Below are 21,095 nucleotides of genomic sequence, written 5' to 3'. Positions count from 1 at the left end.
TGGGAAAAGGGATAATTGGCAAGTAAGAAACTTCCAGTGTATCTCTAGCCTTGATTAGGTGGAGAGAATACTTTGATCTTTACTGACTAGTAATTAAAGAAATAGATTTCTGGGTGGCACAAATGGTTTGCACTTGGCTACTATCGAACGGTTGGCAGTTCAGACCTACCCAGCAGCACTGATGATCTGCTTCTGTAAAGATTACAGCCAAGAAAGCCCTATGGAGCTCAGTTCTACTCTGTAACACGTAAGGTCTCCGTGAGTCAGAGTCAGCTCCATGGTATCAGGTTGAATTTTTAATTAAAGAAATGTCTAGATAGGAGAAGGAAGAAATGCCAGCTTATATTAATCCAAGGTAAATACACAATTGGCCTCATTCAAATCCTAGGTAAGTCCTTTCTAACAGCCTCTTACTAAGACACCCCATGATTCCCAATGGCGTGTGTTCTCCCCTCACTGCAGTGAGTCATTAACCCAACTTGTTTAACTATAGATGTGTTGCTGGTAATGGTTGGCTGAAGTATATTGACATAAGTTACTACTAGTCCATCTGTTTCCCAGCTTCCAAAATTTTGTTGCAAGTGTCACCTCTCCTATTCTTTGTCTTTGTAACTGTGTTCCTTTTTTTAAAAAAAACCCTTTATTGCCATTTTAGTGGATTTTCAGAAAGGAGCAGGGGCACCCTATAACTAGAAGTCCAATTTCTTTTTTAAGCCTTTTCAAAATGTGGTATGATATTTCTATATAAATATTTACTATATTGTATGGTAGATGATATATAAAAATGGAACTTTACAAATAAACTTACTGTGTTTTATGCAGAAAAGAAAGCAGAAGGGGTTTATACTAATGCCAGGAAACAATTGCTCATTTCTGCTGTTCCAGCTATCCTAATTCTCCATCTCAAAAGATTCCAGCAGGTAAAGTTCTTGTAGTCACTTTTATCATATGTTCTGCAGAGTTCTAAGTCCTGTATAATATTGTCAAGTATTAAACAGTGATTTGTTGAATTAAAAAATTTACCATGTGGGGCTTATTGTTTTTCCAGCCTTCATAGTTGATAGGACTTTTATAGTTAAAATTGTTCAATTCACAATATTTGAAGATTTGGGAGAAAGGAACCTAAATGTGTGTGTGTATGCGTGTTTTAGTGGAAAATAAATTTTATTAGGAACACTTACAAGTAGGTAAGTAGTAGAGTACACATGACTTTCTGAACTATCATGGTCCCACTGACAGGTGTGCTTGGACTAGGCATGACCACAAAAAAAAAAAAAATTTTTTTTTTTTTTTTCCGGCTGGGTCTAAATGCCAGAAAGGGTACCAAGGCAGAGCCCTGCCCCTGTAAGAGAAAACCTAAATACTTTTAACATGTCAGGATTTTCTCCAATTATTTAGTTTCAATCCAATCCATTCTCAATGAGATGATTTTTTTGAATTTGATAAAATAATTTTAAAGTTTCTCAGGAAGAATGAATAAATGAAAATAGTAAACATTTTTTTTTTTAAGTTAGGAGAGGTTTTTTTTTATATACCAATTTTAAAATAAAACTAATAATTGAAACATTATGGTCAGAAAATTCAATAAACATGAATAGAATTTAAAGCTATTATGGTAAAGGAAGAATCTCAAATCAGTTGGGAAGGGGGGGTTGATTATTTGGTAAAGGTCTTGGGGAAAAAATATTTGGGAAATAATTTAAGTTTCACATTATACTGTATCAATACTATTTGCAGATAATTTTTTAAAATTTTATAAATCACTGAAAAGACTAAGTATAAAGCCCATGAAAGAAAACACAAGGAAAAGATTGAGAACTGCTCTGATCTTTATTATTTCCTTTCTTCTGGTGGCTATGGGCTTGTTTTGCTGTTCTCTATTTGTTCAAGTTGTGTAGTTGATGTTTTGATTTTGTTCCTTTCTTCTTTTTTGATGTGTGCATCTATTGCTATAAATTGACCTCTGAGGACTGTCTTTGCTATGTCCCATAGGTTTTGTTATGATGCATTTTCATTCTCATTTGACTCTAAGAATTTTTTTTTATTCCATCTCTGATTTCTTCTATAACCTAGGGGTTTTTAAGCAGGGTGTTATTCAGTTTCCATGTAGTTGATTTTTTTCCTTACTCTTCCTGTTGTTAATTTCTACTTTGATGGCATTGTGGTCTGAGAAGATACTTCGTATTATCTCAGTGTTTTGGATTTTGTTGAGGGTTGCTCTGTGGCCTAAGATGTAGCCTACTCTGAGAATGTTCCATGTGCGTTGGAAAAGAATGTTATTTGCCTATTTTTTTTTCCATCCTTTGATTTTTAATAACTTTACGCTTTGTTTCTAAGGTATGTCTCTTGTAGACAGCATATTGATGGACCCTGTTTTTTTTTATCCATTCTGTCACTCTGTGTCTCTTTATGGGTGCATTCAGTCCATTTATTTTCAGGGTAATTATTGATACGTGTGAGTTTATTGCTGTCATTTTGTAGTGCTTTTTTTTGTGGTGCTGATGTTTTCTTTGTTCCTCTTACAATCGTGTGCTGAGTTCCTTTTATTTGTTGATTTCTTTTGTTTTTGTAGATTTTGTTTTTATTGAGACTTTATGTTTTTCTTCTTTATTTTGATGAGTAGGTTTGTTAACTTTCTTTGTGGTTACCCTGAAATTTACCCTTATCTTTCTAGGTTTGATCTAGTCTATTATTACTTGGTATTGCCTTGCCTTCCTCTCTATTAGGTACAGCAGCGGCTGGGGGGGGGCGGTGGGAGGTGGGGGCGGGTGGGAAAGCATGTGTTGCAGGTTACTGGGTGCTCTGTCTCCTGTTGGGAGCTCGTGAAGCCGCTTTCCTGTGTTCCTTGTCAGCCAATCTCCAACAGGAGTCCACGGTGGCAAATCTGTGCTGGGTTAGCTGACAATGAACCCCGGCACATATCTCTCCTCGCTCTCAATCCTCTGTCAGTTTCTTATTCCATTCAGTGTTTGGCTGAGTTCTTTATCTCTTCATTTGACACTTCAGGTTCCAGGAATGACGTTTATCTCTGTTTTATTTAGTTTTATCAGTCTTTGCTGTGGAGGGACAGCGTGGTGCTTCTGTCTATGGCACCGTGTTGGCTGGAAGTCCTCATTTTATTTTTATGTAATACGTAGCATTTACTTTTATTGATCAAACATTTTGAATGTTCAGTATTGTTTTCCTTTGTAATGAGTATCATTGAATTTTAGAACTGAAAAGGACTATCTAATCCACTTGCAGCTGGCCTGCCTGACCTAGATGAGTTTACAGAAGCTGAATTAAATTCTGAAACTTGACTAGAGTCACACAGCTAGCCAATCTTTGAGTCAGGCCTAGAACAGGAGGCTCCTCATTCTTTAGTCAGATACATTTTCATGATAGCATCTGTCAGTAGCTTACTTTCATCACATTGGATTTATTTTTCCATAACTGTTGAAAAGCCACAGTGAAAGTAAGTATTGCCATATTGATCATTGTAAAAATGACAGTGTAAATAATCTTTGCAGTAACAGTTTATGAAACCTAATTATTAATATAGTCATTTGTCAGTTTGGACCATTCATTAGTTACATTTGCATATCTACGAAAAATCTAACTTCTAGGATCCCTCTTGGTTTTAATTAAAACACTGTGCTTTAGATCTAATTTTATTGCATTGAATGTTTTTTGGTCTTTTTAAGGCTGGCTGGAGTCTTCGCAAAGTGAACAGACATGTAGATTTTCCACTCATGCTTGATTTAGCACCATTCTGTTCTGCTACTTGTAAGGTACAGTATATTATTAAGATATTTAGTAGACTTTCGAATAGTAGACTTTAAAATATCCTATGTGTTATTTATCCGGAAACCCTGGTGTTATTTATTGGGCCATGCTTTTGTTTGTTTGTTTAAATTTTTATTGTGCTTTAAGTAAAAGTTTACAAATCAAGGCAGTCTCTCACACAAAAACTTATATACACCTTGCTACATACTCCCAATTGCTCTCCACCTAATGAGACAGCCCGCTCCCTCCCCCTACTGTCTTTTCGTGTCCATTTTGCCAGCTTCTAACCCCCTCTACCCTCTCATCTCCCCTCCAGGGAGGAGATGCCAGCATAGTCTCAAGTGTCCCCCTGATCCAAGAAGCTCACTCCTCACCAGCATCCCTCTCCATCCCATTGTCCAGTCCAATCCATGCCTGAAGAGTTGGCTTTGGGAATGGATCCTGTCCTGGACCAACAGAAGGTCTGGGGACCATGACCACTGGGGTCCTTCTAGTCTCAGTCAGACCATTAAGTCTGGTGTTTTTACGAGAATTTGGGATCTGCATCCCACTGCTGTCTTGCTCCCTCAGAGGTTCTCTGTTGTTTTCCCTGTCAGGGCAGTCATCGGTTGTAGCCAGGCACCATCTAGTTCTTCTGGTCTCAGGCAGATGTAGTCTCTGGTTCATGTGGCCCTTTCTGTCTCTTGGGCTTATAATTACCACGTGTCCTTGGTGTTCTTCATTCTCCTTTGATCCAGGTGGGTTGAGACCAATTGATGCATCTTAGATGGGTGCTTGCTAGCATTTAAGACCCTAGACGCCTCTCTCCAAGGTGGGATGCAGAATGTTTTCTTAATAGATTTTATTATGCCAGTTGACATAGATGTCCCCTGAAACCATGGTCCCCAAACCCCTACTCCTGCTTTGCTGGCCTTTGAAGCATTCAGTTTTTTCAGGAAACTTCTTTGCTTTTGGTTTAGTCCAGTTGTGCTGACCTTGCCTGTATTGTGTGTTGTCTTTCCTGTCACCTAAAGTAGTTCTTATCCATTATCTAATTAGTGAATACCCCTCTCCCTGCCCCCTTTCGTAACCATCAAAGAATATTTTCTTCTCTGTTTAAACTATTTCTTGAGTTCTTATAATAGTGGTCTTATACAATATTTGTCCTTTTGCAACTGACTAATTTCACTCAGCATAATGCCTTCCAGATTCCTCCATGTTGTGAAATGTTTCACAGATTCATCACTGTTCTTTATCGATGAGTAGTATTCCATTGTGTAAATATACCATAATTTATTTATCCATTCATCCGTTGATGGGCACCTTGGTTGCTTCCATCTTTTTGCTATTGTAAACAGTGCTGCCATGAACATGGGTGTCCATATATCTGTTTGTGTAAAGGCTCTTATTTCTCTAGGATATATTCCAAGGAGTGGGATTGCTGGATCATATAGTAGTTCTGTTTCTAGCTTTTTAAGGAAGCGCCAAATCGATTTCCAAAGTGGTTGTGCCATTTTACATTCCCACCAGCAGTATATAAGTGTTCCAGTCTCTCCACAGCCTTTCCAACATTTGTTGTGTGTTTTTTGGATTAATGCCAACCTTGTTGGAGTGAGATTAAATCTCATTGTAGTTTTGATTTGCATTTCTCTAACGGCTAATGATCGTGAGCATTTCCTTATGTATCTGTTAGCTACCTGAATGTCTTCTTTAGTGAAGTGTCTATTAATATCTTTTGACCATTTTTTAATTGGGTTATTTGTCTTTTCGCAGTTGAGTTTTTGCAGTATCATGTAGATTTTAGAGATCAGGTGCTGATCAGAAGTGTCATAGCTAAAAACTTTTTCCCAGTGTAGGTAATCTTTTTACTCTTTTGGTGAACTCTTTGGATAAGCACAGGTGTTTGATTTTTAGGAGCTCCCAGTTTTCTTTTTTTCAGTTATCTAGTTTTTCTTCTGCATCGTTAGTAATGTTTTGTATACTGTTTATGCCATGTATTAGGGCTCCTAACGTCGTCCCTATTTTTTCTTCCATGATCTTTATCATTTTAGATTTTATATTTAGGTCTTTGACCCATTTTGAGCTTGTTTGGTGCATGGAGTGAGGTATGGGTCTTGTTTCATTTTTTTGCAGATGGATATTGAGTTATGCCAGCACCATTTGTTAAAAAGACTGTCTTTTCCCCAATTTAACTATTTTGGTGCCTTTGTCAAATATTAACTGCTCACTCATTAGGGGGAGAGTAAATGGGAGTATGTAGTAAGGTGTATATAAGCTTATATGTGACATACTGACTTGATTTGTAAACTTTCACTTAAAGCACAATAAAAATTATTTAAAAAAATATTAACTGCTCATATGTGGATGTCTGGATTCTCAATTGTTTTTGTTTTTAAAAAGCTTTTCCTCAAAAGGGAATTTTATAGTTAGTGAAATTAAATCAGAAGCATATGGAGTATTCAACACACTGACTATGACTTTTGTCCTTTGGGAGACAAAATAGGGAAAGTCGAAAAGATGCATAAGGCCGTGGTGCTATTGAAGATCAAAGCTTCTTGTAAATGCTACTAGAAGCAGATGGTTGTTGAGAGAAGTGAGCAGGTTTTATGCCCAAGGTTTTTGTTGCGAATGGTGAGCTTAATCACCAATAGTTTCAGCATTCTGGAGTTCTGTATATTATTCAAATCAACATATTAGTCATTGTTTTTGACACTATTTTATGTGTACTAAAAAAAAACCCAAACCAATTGCCGTTGAGTCAGTTCTGACTCTTAGTGACCCTATAGTGTGTACTCCTGAGTAAGTATACTTGTCACCCTGAGTATAATACTTTGAAATTGCTAATACTTTAAAAATTAAGTTTAGAAAGCAGATTGGTGTATAATGGCTTATTACAAAGTCATTGATTTCATCTGTACATTCCTTTGTTTTCCTTGAGGGACACTAACAGTTATGGGGTAACACAGTGTGCTGTACATGATTACTGCTAAGCAGTCTAGTTTTTTTTGGTATGTGACAGAACACTTATTAAACTTAACATGTCAAATACATTGATAAATCAAAACAAAAATACCTTTAAAATGCAATTTTCTGGTGAATCAATTCATGTGCAGTGGAACACCAACACCATATGTCAGTTAACATTCAGACTTTGATAATATGGTAAATAATAATGATGTTTAGCACACTGTGGCAGTCTGCTTCTGTAAAGATTTACAGCCTTGGAAACCCTATGGGGCAGTTCTGTGGTGCCCTCTAGGATCGCTACAAATCGGAATCAACTGAATGGCAGTCGGTTTGGGTTGGGTTATATTAAATTTATGAAAACAGTATATTTTTTAGAAACTATTGTTTGGAGAATTTCCAGTGTACGCAGAAGTAGAACAGTACGACAAACCCATAGTGCTTGTTTCTAGCAGCAACAACCTTAAATCCTTAGCCAGTCCTGCCCCTTCACATGCTCATTCACTTCCTTCCTCTATATTATTTTTAAGTAAACACCAGACATCATATCATTTCATCTATAAATATTTTACTATCTCTAAAAGATAAGAATCTTTTCTTCACTTTTTTAAAACATAAGCGTAATACCTCTTTACCAAAAATATTAACAATAATTCTGTCATATTGTCTAGTGTTCATATTTCCAATTGTCCTTTTTCTTGTTTTGTTTTATGAATTAGGATCCAGACAGGGTCCACACATTATGACTGGATGATATCTTAAGTCTCTTTTAATCTGTAATTTCCTTGATTCCATCTTTCTCCCCTCCTGCCCCTTGCAATTTATTTGTTGGAGAAATTGGGTCAACTTTCTGATAGTTTCCAGTAGTTTAGATTTTGATGATTGTTTCTTTGTCCTCTTTATTTCTTGCAAATTGGTGGCTGCAGGCTTAAACAGATTCAGGTTTATATTCCTTTTGTTTTGGTTTTGGCAAGGGTATGTCATTTCTTTCATTAAAAAAAAAAAAAAAGAAACCCATTGCTGTTGAGTCAATTTCGACTCATAGCTACCCTGTAGAACAGAGTAGAACTGCCCCATAGGGTTTCCAAGGAGCAGCTGGTGGATTTGAACTGCCGACCTTTTGGTTAGCAGCTGAACTCTTAACCACTGTGCCACCAGGGCTCCATTCTTTCATTAAGAGGCACATAATGCCAGTTTTCTATCTTTTTGTGATACTAGCAACCAGTGATGCTCACTGTTAAATCCATTGGTTCATTAAGTATTACAGAATGGTGATGTTGTAATTCTGTCATTCCTTATCCATTTATTTGCTAGAATACTTCTGTAAAGAGAAATTCCTTTCATCTATTTAGTTATCTTTTAGTATAGTTCTTATAGAGAAGGCAGGATAAATGCTTGATTTTTCCCCCTCCCTTTTTAAACCAGTTTTTAAAATAATGAATTAGTTCACTAACATCCTCAAACCATGACCAGTTTAGTTCATCATTATGAATTAATGGATTTAAACATCTTTGATATGTTTTAACCCACTAGATTACTCTTTTTGTATATACTCTAGAATATTACTCTAATAGGCCCACATTTGGCCACTGGAGACCACTTCACATTGGTTCCTGGGTCCTTTTGACATGACCCTAGTGATTTTCCTCTGTGTAGTTATGCCACCAACTGGATATACTGTTCATTTGTTTAATTTTTTATATTTAGGGATTGCTTTTTAAATTTTATTTGTTTAATAGTTACACAAAAATATTTACTAAGTTCTAACATCAAATGTTCAAAACAAGGTAAATTCAAAGAAGTCTAGCTTTTCTCTGTGTCCATTCCACCTGTTTTTTCCCTCCTCTTATAGATAACCATTTTAAAAAGTTATCATTTATCCTTTCATTGCTTAAGATATTAGCAGACAGGTATGTATATTTGTGTTCCCCCTTTAAACAATGATAGCTTACTGTATGTATCCTTTTTCCATCTTAACATTATGCCCTGGAGGCTATTCAATAGCAGTATATGGGGATAGTCTATATTGTATTTTTCAAGCAGCATAATATTCTGTTGTGTGGATGCACTATTAAACCAGTCCCCAGTTTATGGACATTTGAGTTTCTATTCTTTTGCTGTTACAAATAATCCATTAATAGTCTGATGCATGTGTTTTTACATTTTGTTTGGGCAGGGCTGGGCTTACACCTGTGTGACAGAATCCAAAAAATAAAATTGATAAATGTCAGAGTAATATATATGTAACTGAGCTAGATAATGGGGCCCTGATGGTGCACTGGTTAAGTGTTTGGCTACGAACCAAAAGTTTGGCAGTTTGAATCCACTAGCCACTCCTTGGAAACCCTATGGTGTGGTTCTACTCTGTCCCATAGGGTCGCTATGAGTCGGAATCGACTTGATGGCAATGGGTAGTGTGATGTGCTAGATAATAACAGTAATATAAAGGAATTTGTACCTTTTTGCATTCCCACCTGCAATGGTATAATAGTACTCTTCTTCACAGCCCAGCCAACAGAAAATATTGTCAAGCTCTTCCATCATGCCATTTTGTGGAAAACATCTCAGTATAGTTTTAATATGCATTTCTCTTATTATATACAGACATAAATTTGGCTTAATTTTCCTTTTAATAATATTTCACTAAATAGTACTAATTTGGGTTTTTTCTTTGTTTAAAAGAATGTAAGTGTGGGAGATAAAGTTCTGTATGGTCTCTATGGAGTAGTGGAACATAGCGGCTCGATGAAAGGAGGCCACTACACCGCTTATGTGAAAGTGAGAACACCCTCTAAGATCTTACCGGAACATATCACTGGAAAGAAAAATGTACCTGGTATGCCATCCTAAGTTGATTTTATTCATTAAAATAATTTAGTCTTCCTTTTCTGGAAGAGATAAGTTAGTATTTCATGGATTCCTCAAGTGGATTCACTTTATGTTAAATGAGAATTACTTCTAAGACTGCCTAGGTAATCTTAAATGTCATATGACTGTACCCTTCTAAAAAAAAAAAAAATTTTTTTTTTTTTAGGTAATGTGAAATGACACACAGTTTTCTAAAGGTTTCAGTCATCATATATTGTAGTGGAGTAGTACTTTATTTAATGATACCCAAAATTTTTGAAGATGTACCAGGTCCTCAGAATAGAGTTAGAATTGAAAATTTGCTGGCTTCACTTATGGGTCAGCAGACTAACTTTGTTTTCTTTCTCTTCTAGCGAAAATGATTCTTTTCCCTCAGGAAATAACTATTTTCAAGGCTCTCTAACATTTCATTAGATATTTAAAATAAAGTGATACTAATTGGAGATGACTATTTTCTCTGTAATATTAATGCCTCGAAATAGTTCACTTTGGAAGAAACAGACTTAAGCAGTAAGATCTAGCTGAGGTAAATATAGATTGTGATGAATGTGTTGCTGTTTATAACTTAGAGTAAGAACATAAAACATTTTACTTCTTGTTTTGTTAGGTTTGAAAGAATCTGAGAGTGAATCGACAGGTCAGTGGGTCCATGTTAGTGATACTTATGTGCAGGTGGTTCCAGAATCAAGAGCACTTAGTGCACAAGCTTACCTTCTTTTTTATGAAAGAATATTATAATTTATAATTAATGATAATGGTTATTTAGATCACTTTTATTTAAATGCTGCAGTGATAACTATAATATGTGATGTGCCTTTGTAGTTGTCTCTCTTCTGTAGGAATAGCATGTCTCCCAAATGTTCCCAAACCTTTTCACCATTTTGGTGAACCCTTTTGAAGTAAGTTAAATTTATTCAGTACTTTCAGTTTTATATTATTAAATATAAAAACATGCTTTTTCCAAAATATGTGTCCTGGAATAAAATCAGAGTTTACAGGAAACCCCCTTACGGCTCATTGTTATAAGGATTTATAAATGATACTGGCCAAATCAAATCATCCCTTAAAGCAGTGTTTCCAAAATATAAGTCATATACCACCTTCCTGATTTCACAGCTGTGTGTGTATTATACATATAATTATGTTAATTGTATTTATATATAGATGTGTGTGTATAAATAGTCTTTGCTATTGTTTTCTTATTTTTTGTGGTAAAAATATATATAATGAAACATTTATGTATTTTTTTAACCTCATTTTTTTAGCCTCACTTTTTTTTTTAACCATAGCCTTCCTTGTTTTGAGCAATAATATTCCATATTTGATGTGTTGGTTGTATTTTTTCTAATGAACATTAAAATAAATGCATAACTACTAAAGAAAAATTGTTCATTCATATATCACTTAAAATCATCTCAGGGATATCCAGGGGTATATGTACTGTTCTTTGGGAAGCATTGCCATAACACGTAAGTCATGAAGTAATGCCTGATGTGACATGGTTATCTGTCATACGTTGTACTATTCAGCCATATAAAAAAGCACCACTGTAATTTCAGTATTACAGGTTTACAGTCAATATATGGATTAGCTTATTGCTTATTGATACCTAAGCATTTTGCTTATTGAGAATCAGAAAAATATTGAAATATTTTATCAACATCTCACTTGCAATTAGCCTATTCATAGTAGAGTTAACAGTAATTTGCAAGTGGTGAGCCAAGTCAAAGTATAATTATAGATAATTGTAACATGCAGAATTGATAAATAGAAGTTGCTTATCCATATGGGATCATATAGTACCTTTGAAATATAATCACCAAATTATATTTGTAAATGATAAGAGAATTGTATTCTTATTGTACTTTAAAAGGGAAGTATTATACATTTTCTAGTTCTGTATTTCGGTAAATATCAAACATGATTTTGAGATCACTTTTTGTCCTCAAAAAGCATCATTAGAAAGTTTAAGTGTATGTAGCTTTTATTTAAATGGGCACAATGTTAGTATTTCTGATTTTCTTATTAAATATTAAATAGTAATCAAAATACTATAGTTTCCTCCTAGAATACAAATGACTAGGCTGTCAAATTTTAGGAAGAAAGGTGTTAGAATTAATTAGGCTTAAATTAAAAAAAAAAAAAAGGCTACTTCAGCGTCACATTAAACCCATTGCCGTTGAGTCAGTTCCAACTCATAGCGACCCTATAGGACAGAGTAGAACTGCCCCATGAGGTTTCCAAGGAGTGCCTGGTGGATTTGAACTGCCGACCTTTTGGTTAGCAGCCGTAGCACTTAACAACTATGCCACCAGGGTTTCCAGTGTCGCATTATTGAATCAAAATGCATAATTGCATGGTTTAAGCATCCTAATCATTAACACCAACAAATGATACTACAGGCAAGTGCTGGGTGAATGCCTAATCTCAGCTTATTTTCCTCTTGGAAATGTAAGAATAGAACTATAGATAACCAGGGTTGCCTTTAGACATATGTGTGAATGGTGATTAATGTTAAAGATGGTAATAGTATAGAAAATGCAGAGCTTTAAGATGCACGTTGCACAAATTCTATTTTTAAGTTCTTGAAATTTTAATAGTGGTTTTTCTTGATTTTTAACAGTGAAATGATGGAGAAATATATCTTTGTCAGTTAATGTTATGCATAGTCAGGTTGTGCCCTGTAAAAGGTAGTTCATGTATTTTGTGTTTAATTGTAATTGTCAATATTGCAGATTCAGTACCAGTGAATTAAAAAAAGATTTCGTTAAATCTCCTTATTCAAGTCAGCCATCTTGGTAATGGCAATTGCCATTCTATTTTATCCCCCAGAATGTAAATATTAGGTCTCCTGATTTTTCTCCTATAGAAGTTACTATTATGAGGCATATACTTTTTTGGATGGTTACCTGCTTCATGTTTCTTAAAAAAGAGGGAAAGAAAATAAAAGCATTCTTTTCTGTTGCCTCTTGGCTTATTTCTTACACAGTTGAAGTCAGAGATGGTTGAGTGATAGGTATCCCTTCAAGAACAACAATCAAGCAAAGTGCATAGTTCCTCTTTTCATTGGTAGAATGCTGAGAAATGCACCAGAGATACATACTTATCAAGTAGGAGATCTTTTAAGCTTTGCTGTAAATACCAACTGTCTAGTTTTTAATTGAGCAATTGAAATATTGTAGGTTTATAACATTACCTTACTACTCAAGTATTACAGTAGTTTTTATGCTTAACTCGACATTTATTTTTTCAGTATATACTTACTGAACACCTGCTATTTGTCAGGCACTGTGCTGACACTATTTTAACATTTTTTAAAATGTAAAGACCTATATATGTTTTAGACATTGTTCAAGAAGTAACATGCAGATATTTTATTTTCATTTCTTTAGTGTTAAATGAGCTAATTCTGAATTTTTTTTTTCAATGGCTTTTTTAGAGTTTATGAATGCTTTTCCCTGGTCTTCTAGAAATGGAATAAACGATTTTGATACCTAAGAATTTTGTAAAGATAGCTTTTGTAATAGGAAAAGTGTGTTAAGTTACACATGGATCTGCATGTAAAAATGTTGTATGTTTTAGTATTTCCAGAGCACATTTGCAGAGATATTAAATGATAAGACTACTGTAATAACAGTCATTTTCCCATGACCTCAGGAAACAATACAAATAAATGAGAATGTTTACAGATCCTCGACATAACTACCGTAGTGTTTGGCTGAATGATTTTAAGAAGTAAAACAGACATGTGTCATTAGCTTTACTTAGACACTGGTTTACAGGGTATGTCTAACTCCAATTCCCCCCTAGTTTTCCCATATTTAAAATGATAAAGTTTTAATTGTGCCAATTATGTGAGTGACACAACTAAATGTATGTCTGTATTTAAGACTGTGCCATTTAATGCTTTAAAAACTGAGATGAAGACCATCTTTTTAGATGGCCAAGGAGAGTGGTAGTTGGTATTAATGGAAAGAGTAGTTAATACCTGTTCTTTTCTTTGAAATGTGCCAACAGAGCTGTTTTACTGTAATATATTTAATAGCTTTTAGTTCATATGTGTGATGATTTTAATCAGTGGTTTTATACATTAGCTGAATAAAATTTCCTGAAGATTAAGCTGTGAAATATGTCAACCTTCATCTAATTTTATAGTACAAAACAATACCCTGTCTACTTAAGTGTATAAACTTTTCTGCATGATATTGAATCAAATAAACCCAAATCAAATATATCTTATATGCAATAAAATTGACCCTTTAGATAGTATCTGGTGCATTATTAAGAAAGACTATTTACATATTTGAAATTATTTTTGTTCATGAAAAATCATCAATGCAAAATTGTTTAAAAGCTAGGTAACTATGTTTTAAATTTTGAATAATATGGTTATAATGTCATACCTACTGTTTCATCTTTACATTTTTTGCAGTGTTTTTAGAAAATGCTATGTAGCTTATAAAGCATTATTGTGTTGTTACTGTATAAACATGCATAATAAATATTAAGTTGTTATTTACCTTATATTTCATGATTGGTCCTGGAATTTTTGCAGTACATATTATTGACATAATATTTTATCTACCAACACTATTCAAAATATCCTTCATATTTTAGATATTAATTATTTCAGAACAAATACCTCATTATGGGCCACTTTCACCCAGATTTCAGTATCTACCAAAGCAATGAGCCTTCATCCTTTCAGATGTTTCTCAAAATGTTTAAGTTATTTAACAGCCTAAGTGCCCGTCAACAGATGAATGGATAAACAAACTACAGTATGTATATACAATGGAATACTATGCAACGATAAGGAATAATGATGCATCTGCAAGACATCTCACAACGTGGTTGAATCTGGAGGGCATTATGCTGAGTGAAATAAGTAAATCACAAATGGACAAATACTGTATGAGAACACTATTATAAAAACTCACAAAAAGATTTCTCATAGAAAGAAACAACCTTTGATTGTTACAACGGGGTGGGGGGGAGGGAAAAACACTAGCTAGATAATAGATAAGTTGTAACTCTGGTGAAGGGTAAGACAGTACACAATACTGGGGAAGTCAGCACAGCTTGACCAAGGCAAAGTCATAGAAGCTTCAGAGATACATCCAGACTCCCTGAGGGACCGAATTAATGGGCTGAGGGCTTTGGGGATCATGGTCTCAGGAACATCTAGCTCAACTGGCATAACATAGTTTATAAAGAAAATGTTCTACATTCTACTTGGATGAGTAGTATCTAGGGTCTTAAAAGCTTGTGAGCGGCCATCTAAGGTACTCCCCTGGTCCGAACCCATCTGGAGTAAGGGAGAATGAAGAAAACCAAAGACACAAGGGAAAGATTAGTCCACATGACTTACGGGCCACAACTGCCCCAGCCTTCACCAGACTGAGTCCAGTACAACTAGATGGTGCCCAGCTACCACCACCGACTGAGAGGGATTACAATAGAGGGTCTCAGTGAGAGCTGGAGAAAAATGTAGAACAAAATCCAAACTCACAAAAAAAGACCAGTCTTACTAGTCTGACAGAGACTGGAGAAACCCCGAGAGTATGGCCCCCAGACACCCTTTTAACTCAGTACTGAAGGCACTCCTGAGGTTCACCCTTCAGCCAAAGATTAAAGAGGTCCTTAAAACAAACAGTAACACACATAGCTGAACCATGTATGCAATACTAAGTGAGCACAGCAGCCCAGAGGCAAGAAAGAGAAGGCAGGAGGGGACAGGAAAGCTGGACAAATGGAAATGGGGAATCCAAGGTCAAGAAGGGGAGAGTGTTGACACGTCGCAGGGTTGGCAACCAGTGTCACAAAATGTTATGTGTATTAATTGCTTAATGAGTAATTTGCTCTGTAAACCTTCATCTAAAGCACAATAAAGAAAAAAAAAAGTGTGCTGAATTATAAAAGATTTTAGGTAAGAATATGCCTGTTGGTGAACATAGGTTTCTCTTTCTCCATTCTGGCTTAAAAACTCAATATGTGTCAATTATTGTTAAGTAACTGAAGTAATTATTTTGTATCCTTCTCATGAAAGTTCCTGGATAGTGTAAATTGTTAACATGCCCTGTTGCTAACCTAAAGGCTGGGGGTTGGAGTCTCCCCAGAGGCACATCGGTAGAAAGGCCTGGTGATCTACTTCCAAAACATCAGCCATTGAAAACCCTATCGAGCACAGTTCTACTCTGACATACATGGGGTTGCCATTAGAATCAACTCAATGGCAACTGACACTAGTACTATCCTCTTCACACTTTATTATGCCAGATATTCCTACTACTTTGTGGATGCTTAACTAACCATACCACTTAAGAATTAAAAGAGTTGTGAGCAATAAGGCAAAATAAATAAATAAAAGGCATCCAAATTGGTAGTGAAAAACTTAAACAGTCCCTATCTGACCTCTAAGTCAATTGGCATAATAAAATCTGTTAACATTCTGTACCCCCCTTTGGAGAGTGGCATCTGGGGTCTTAAACTCTAGCAGGTGGCCATCTAAGATGCATTAATTGGTCTCAACCCACCTGGAGCAAAGGAGAATGAAGAACACCAAAGTCACAAGGTAATTATGAGCCCAAGAGACAGAAACGGCCACATAAACCAGAGCCTGCATCAGCCTGAGACCAGAAGAAACTAGATGGTGCCCAGCGACAACAGATGAGTGCCCTTACAGGGAACTGAACAGAGAACCCGAGGGAGCAGGACAGCAGCGGGATGCAGGCCTCAAATTCTTGTAAAAAGACCAGACTTAATGGTCCCACTGAGACTAGAAGGACCCCAGAGGTCATGGTCCTCAGACCTTCTGTTAGCCCAAGACAGGAACCATTCCCAAAGCCAACTCTTCGGACAGGGATTGGACTGGACTATGGGACAGAAAATGATACTGGTGAAGAGTGAGATTCTTGGATCAAGTAGACACATGAGACTATGTGGGCAGCTCCTGTCTGGAGAAGAGATGAGAGGGCAGAGGGAGTGAGAAGCTGGCTGAATGGACACGAAAATAGAGAGTGGAGGGAAGGAGTGTGCTGTCTCATTAGAGGGAGAGCAACTAGGAGTATATAGCAAGGTGTATATAAATTTTTGTATGAGAGACTGACTTGGTTTGTAAACTTTCACTTAAAGCACAATAAAAATTGAAAGAAAAAAAGGAAAGGAGAGGAAACTTGTTGATGACTGACAGCTGCAGGAAAAGGCCTTTGAATTAGCTTGAGAGGGAAACATGTATCCCGCACAACATGTTTGAGACTCCACAGAAGCTGCATGTACTCGAGTTGGGTCATTCTGACCACTGGACAGTGCTGTCATCATTTTGACAATATCAATAATAATAATAAATTGTTGTTAGTTGAAAAAAAAAAAAAGGCCCTATTTGCAGATGATATGATACTATACACAGAAAACCCAAAAGACTCCATGAGACAACTACTGGAGCTAATACATTCAGCAGTCTCAGGATACAAGATAAACATACAAAAATCAGTTGGATTCCTATACAACAATAAAGAGAACAATAAAAAGGAAATCAGGAAAACAATACCATTTATAATAGCCCCTAAAAAAAATTAAATACTTAAGAATAAATCTAACCAGGGAAGTTAAACACCTATAAAAAGAAAACTACCAAACACTACTGCAAGGAACCAAAAGAGATCTACATAAATGGAAAAACATACCATCCTTACGGATAGGTAGACTCAACATTGTGAAAATGACAATTCTACCCAAAACAATTTACAAATACAGTGCAATTCCGATGCAAATATCACAACATTCTTTAATGACATAAAAAAACTAATCATTCACTTTATATGCAAAGGGAAGAAGCCCCAGATAAGTAAACCACTACTGAAAAAGAATAAAGTAGGAGGACTACGCGCTACCTGACCTCAGAACCCACTATACAGCTAAGGTAGTCAGAACAGCCTGGTACTGGTATAATGATAGATACATTGACCAATGGAACGGAATTGAGAATCCAGATGTAAATCCATCCACCGATGGTCACCTGATCTTTGACAAGGGTTCAAAGTCCGTCAAATGGGGAAAAGACAGTCTTTTTAACAAACATTGCTGGCAAAACTGGATGTCCATCTGCAAAAAAATGAAACAGGACCCATACCTCACAGTGTACACAAAAACTAATTCAAAATGGATCAAAGACCTAAATATAAAGCCAAAAACTATGAAGTTCATAGAAGAAAAAATAGGATTAACGCTAGAGGCCCTAATACATGGCATTACAGGATACAAACCACAACGAAAAACATGCAAACTCCAGAATATAAGCTAGATAACTGGGATCTTCTAAAAATTAAACACTTATGCCCATCAAAAGACTTCACCAAAAGAGTAAAAAGAGAACCTACAGACTGGGAAAAAAAATCTGGCTATTACAAATCAGAAAAAGGTCCAGTCTTTAAAATCTGCAAGAAAATCCAACACCTGTACAACAAAAAGGTAAATAATCCAATTAAAAGATGGGCAAAGGAAGTGAACAGACACTTCACCAAAAAAGGCATTCAAGTGGCCAACAGACACATGAGGATATGCTTATGATCTCTAGCCTTCAGGGAAATGCATATCAAAACCACAATGAGATACCAACTCACCCTGACATTACTGGCATGAATCAGTAAAAGAAAATAACATGTCGGAGAGGCTGCGGGAGATGGGAACTCTAATGCACTGCTGATGCAAAATGATACAACCACTTTGGAAAATGATATGGCACTTCCTTAGAAAGCTAGAAATAGAAATACCTTGTGATCCAGCAATCCCACTCCTAGGAATATATGCTAGAGAAATAAGAGTCACCACACGAATAGATATATGTATGCCCATGTTCACTGCAGCATTGTTCAGAATAGCAAAAAGATGTAAACAGCCTAGATGCCCATCAACAAATGAATGGATAAACCTACACACAATGGAGTATTACACAACGATAAAGAACAATGATGAATCTGTGAAGCATCTCATAACACGGATTCATCTGAAGGACATTATGCTGAGTGAAATAAGTCCATCACAAAATAACAAATATTATATGAGACCACTACTATAAAAACTCATGAAAAGGTTCACATACAAGAAGAAACAATATTTGATAGTTACGAGGGAGGGGAGGGGTGGGGATGGAAAAACACTAAGTAGAGAATAGATGAGTGGTAACTTTGGCAAAGGGGAAGACAGTACAAAATACTGGGGAAGGCAGCACAACTTGTACAAGGCGGGCCATGGAAGCTCCATAGACACATTCAAACTCCCTGAGAAACCGAATTGCTGGGCTGAGGGCTATGGGGACCATGGTCTTGGGGAACATCTAGTTCAATTGGCATAACATAGTTTACAAAGAAAATATTCTACATTCTACTTTGGTGAGTAGTGTCTGGGGTCTTAAAAGCCTGTGAGTGGCCATCTAGGATACTCCACTGGTCTCACCCTTCGGGAATAAGGAAGAATGAAGAAAACTAAAGATAAAAGGGAAAGATTAGTCCAATGGACTAATGGACCTCATCTACCGCGGCCTTCACCAGACAGTCCAATACAAGTAGATGGTGCCTGGCTACCGCCACTGACTGCTCCGACAGGGATCACAATAGACTGTCCCAGACAGAGCTGGAGAAAAATGTAGAACAAAATTCTAACTCAAAAAGAAAGACCAGACTTGCTGGCCTGACAGAGACTGGAGAAACCCTGAGAGTATGGTCCCCAGACACCCTTTCAGCTCAGTAATGAAGTCACTCCTGAGGTTCACCCTTCAGCCAAAGATTGGAAAGGCCCATAAAACAAAACAGGACTAAAGGTTCACACCAGCCCTGGGGCAAGACTAGAAGGCAGAAGGGGACAGGAAAGCTGGTAATAGGGAATTCAAGGTTGAGAAGGGAGAGTGCTGACATGTCATGGGGTTGTTAACCACTGTTGTAAAACAATATGTGTACAAAGTGTTTAAAGAGAAACTAGTTCTGCACTATGCTAGGCACTTAGAGGGCAGAGGGGGGGAAAAATCCCAACCCAAAAATTGCATTCACTTTACTAGGGAACAAAGGAAACAATTACAAGATGATGACACATAGTGGGAGCATATGAAAGTTTCACTAGGGCTATCAGGTTTCACAAAGAAGATTGAATGCTTCTCTGACTAGACTGTTTCTCAGAGAAATAAAGTTGAAAATCAGGACTTACACAGAAAACTTGGAAGATAAAGAAAATCAGAGCAAAATCAGAGATGACCTCTGTTGACATGTTGCTATGTGTCCTAGTTTTTGTTCCATGGAGTGATTTTAAATTTGTATTAGACTTCGAGTAGTCTTACTTGAAGTCTAATAGTGCTAAAGTGGAAATTAGGGAAAGGGCCAAAGGAACAGAGCTGTGCCTTCACTTGCAGTAATATTTTCAGCATGGTGTTGGCAGGTGTAATTACTGAAGGATTCCAAGAGAAGTTTTAATTTCTCTTGGATTTGAGCCTCAGTGTATCTTTAGCTGGAGCCCTGGTGGCGCAATAGTTAAGAGCTACGCTGCTAACCAAAAAGGTCAGCAGTTCGAATCCACCAGTTCCTTGGAAATCTTATGGGGCAAGTTCAAGTCTGTCCTATAAGGTCACTAAGAATAGGATCAACTGGAAACATGGAGTTTTTTTGATCTGGGTTTGAAGTGTCATTATTAAGAAAGACTGAATTTCATGCATAAAACCAAAACCAAACTCGTTGCCATGGAGTTGATTCCGACTCATAGCGACCCTATACGGCAGAGAAGAGCTGCCCCATAGTGTTCCTAAGAAGCAGCTGGTGGATTCGAATCGAACGTTTTGGTTAGCCGGCTGAGCTCTTAATCACTGCGCCACCAGGGCTCCATGCACAGGGCGTCTATATTCCCACATCTTTGTATACCTATCTCCTTTATCCATCTATTCGCAGTCTTATTATTTTGTTTCTACTGTAATTTGCTATATTCTTTTACACAGCATTTTTGCTAAAACAATTTACAATGAAATAATTTAGACACTTAGTGCACTCTTCAGTCACAAAAAAGTTTCATGCTACTTCCTGGAAAGGCACTTTTCTAAGATTTCTTCGACAGATACAGTATTACTGGAACATTTTTATTTTCCTTGTATCTTCTAGCTTGGAAATGGATACTTTTGACACATGAATGTCGTTCATATTCAAAACACTGTGAATCAAAGTATTCTTTTCGAGGAATTGCATTGTATAAGCCTATTTTAGGAGGCCATCTTGTAGTTGAGGGAAAAAAGTAGCAGGGCAGAAACTAAGAACTAAATTTACCGCCACCTTTCCCAAAAGGTCTCAGCCAAAGAACGAAAATTCGGGACTCGTGGGCGAAGTACAACGTCCCCAGGAGGGGGCGCGGTGCTTTGAGGTTTACAAAGAGTGGGACCGCTGCGGGGTCAGCTAAGGTCTTTGCCATTACTACCGACCTTGACCGGCCACCTGTCTTTCTGAGGCGGAGTCCTCGGCGGCTATCAGTAAAACCAAGGCCGTGAGTTT

General features: G+C 36.6%; 1 protein-coding gene across 4 annotated transcripts in view; it reads left to right on the top strand.

Annotated features, from left to right (window-relative positions):
* The window catches only part of USP45 (ubiquitin specific peptidase 45), a 73,971-nt gene extending 62,217 nt beyond the window's left edge, over positions 1–11,754 (top strand). For 3 of the 4 annotated variants that reach the window (XM_003404327.4, XM_064289189.1, XM_064289194.1), the window contains 4 exons: positions 823–920; positions 3,684–3,770; positions 9,391–9,544; positions 10,184–11,754. In XM_003404327.4, the coding sequence (XP_003404375.1) occupies positions 823–920; positions 3,684–3,770; positions 9,391–9,544; positions 10,184–10,314 (470 nt within the window). In that variant the 3' untranslated portion in view covers positions 10,315–11,754. The other variant, XM_023543510.2, reaches the window with a different exon arrangement.
* The last annotated feature ends 9,341 nt before the right edge of the window (positions 11,755–21,095 follow it).

This window comes from Loxodonta africana, chromosome 1 (genome assembly GCF_030014295.1).
Source record: "Loxodonta africana isolate mLoxAfr1 chromosome 1, mLoxAfr1.hap2, whole genome shotgun sequence".
NCBI classification, from domain to species: Eukaryota; Metazoa; Chordata; class Mammalia; order Proboscidea; family Elephantidae; genus Loxodonta; species Loxodonta africana.
This window is presented reverse-complemented; position numbering and strand designations above follow the sequence as displayed.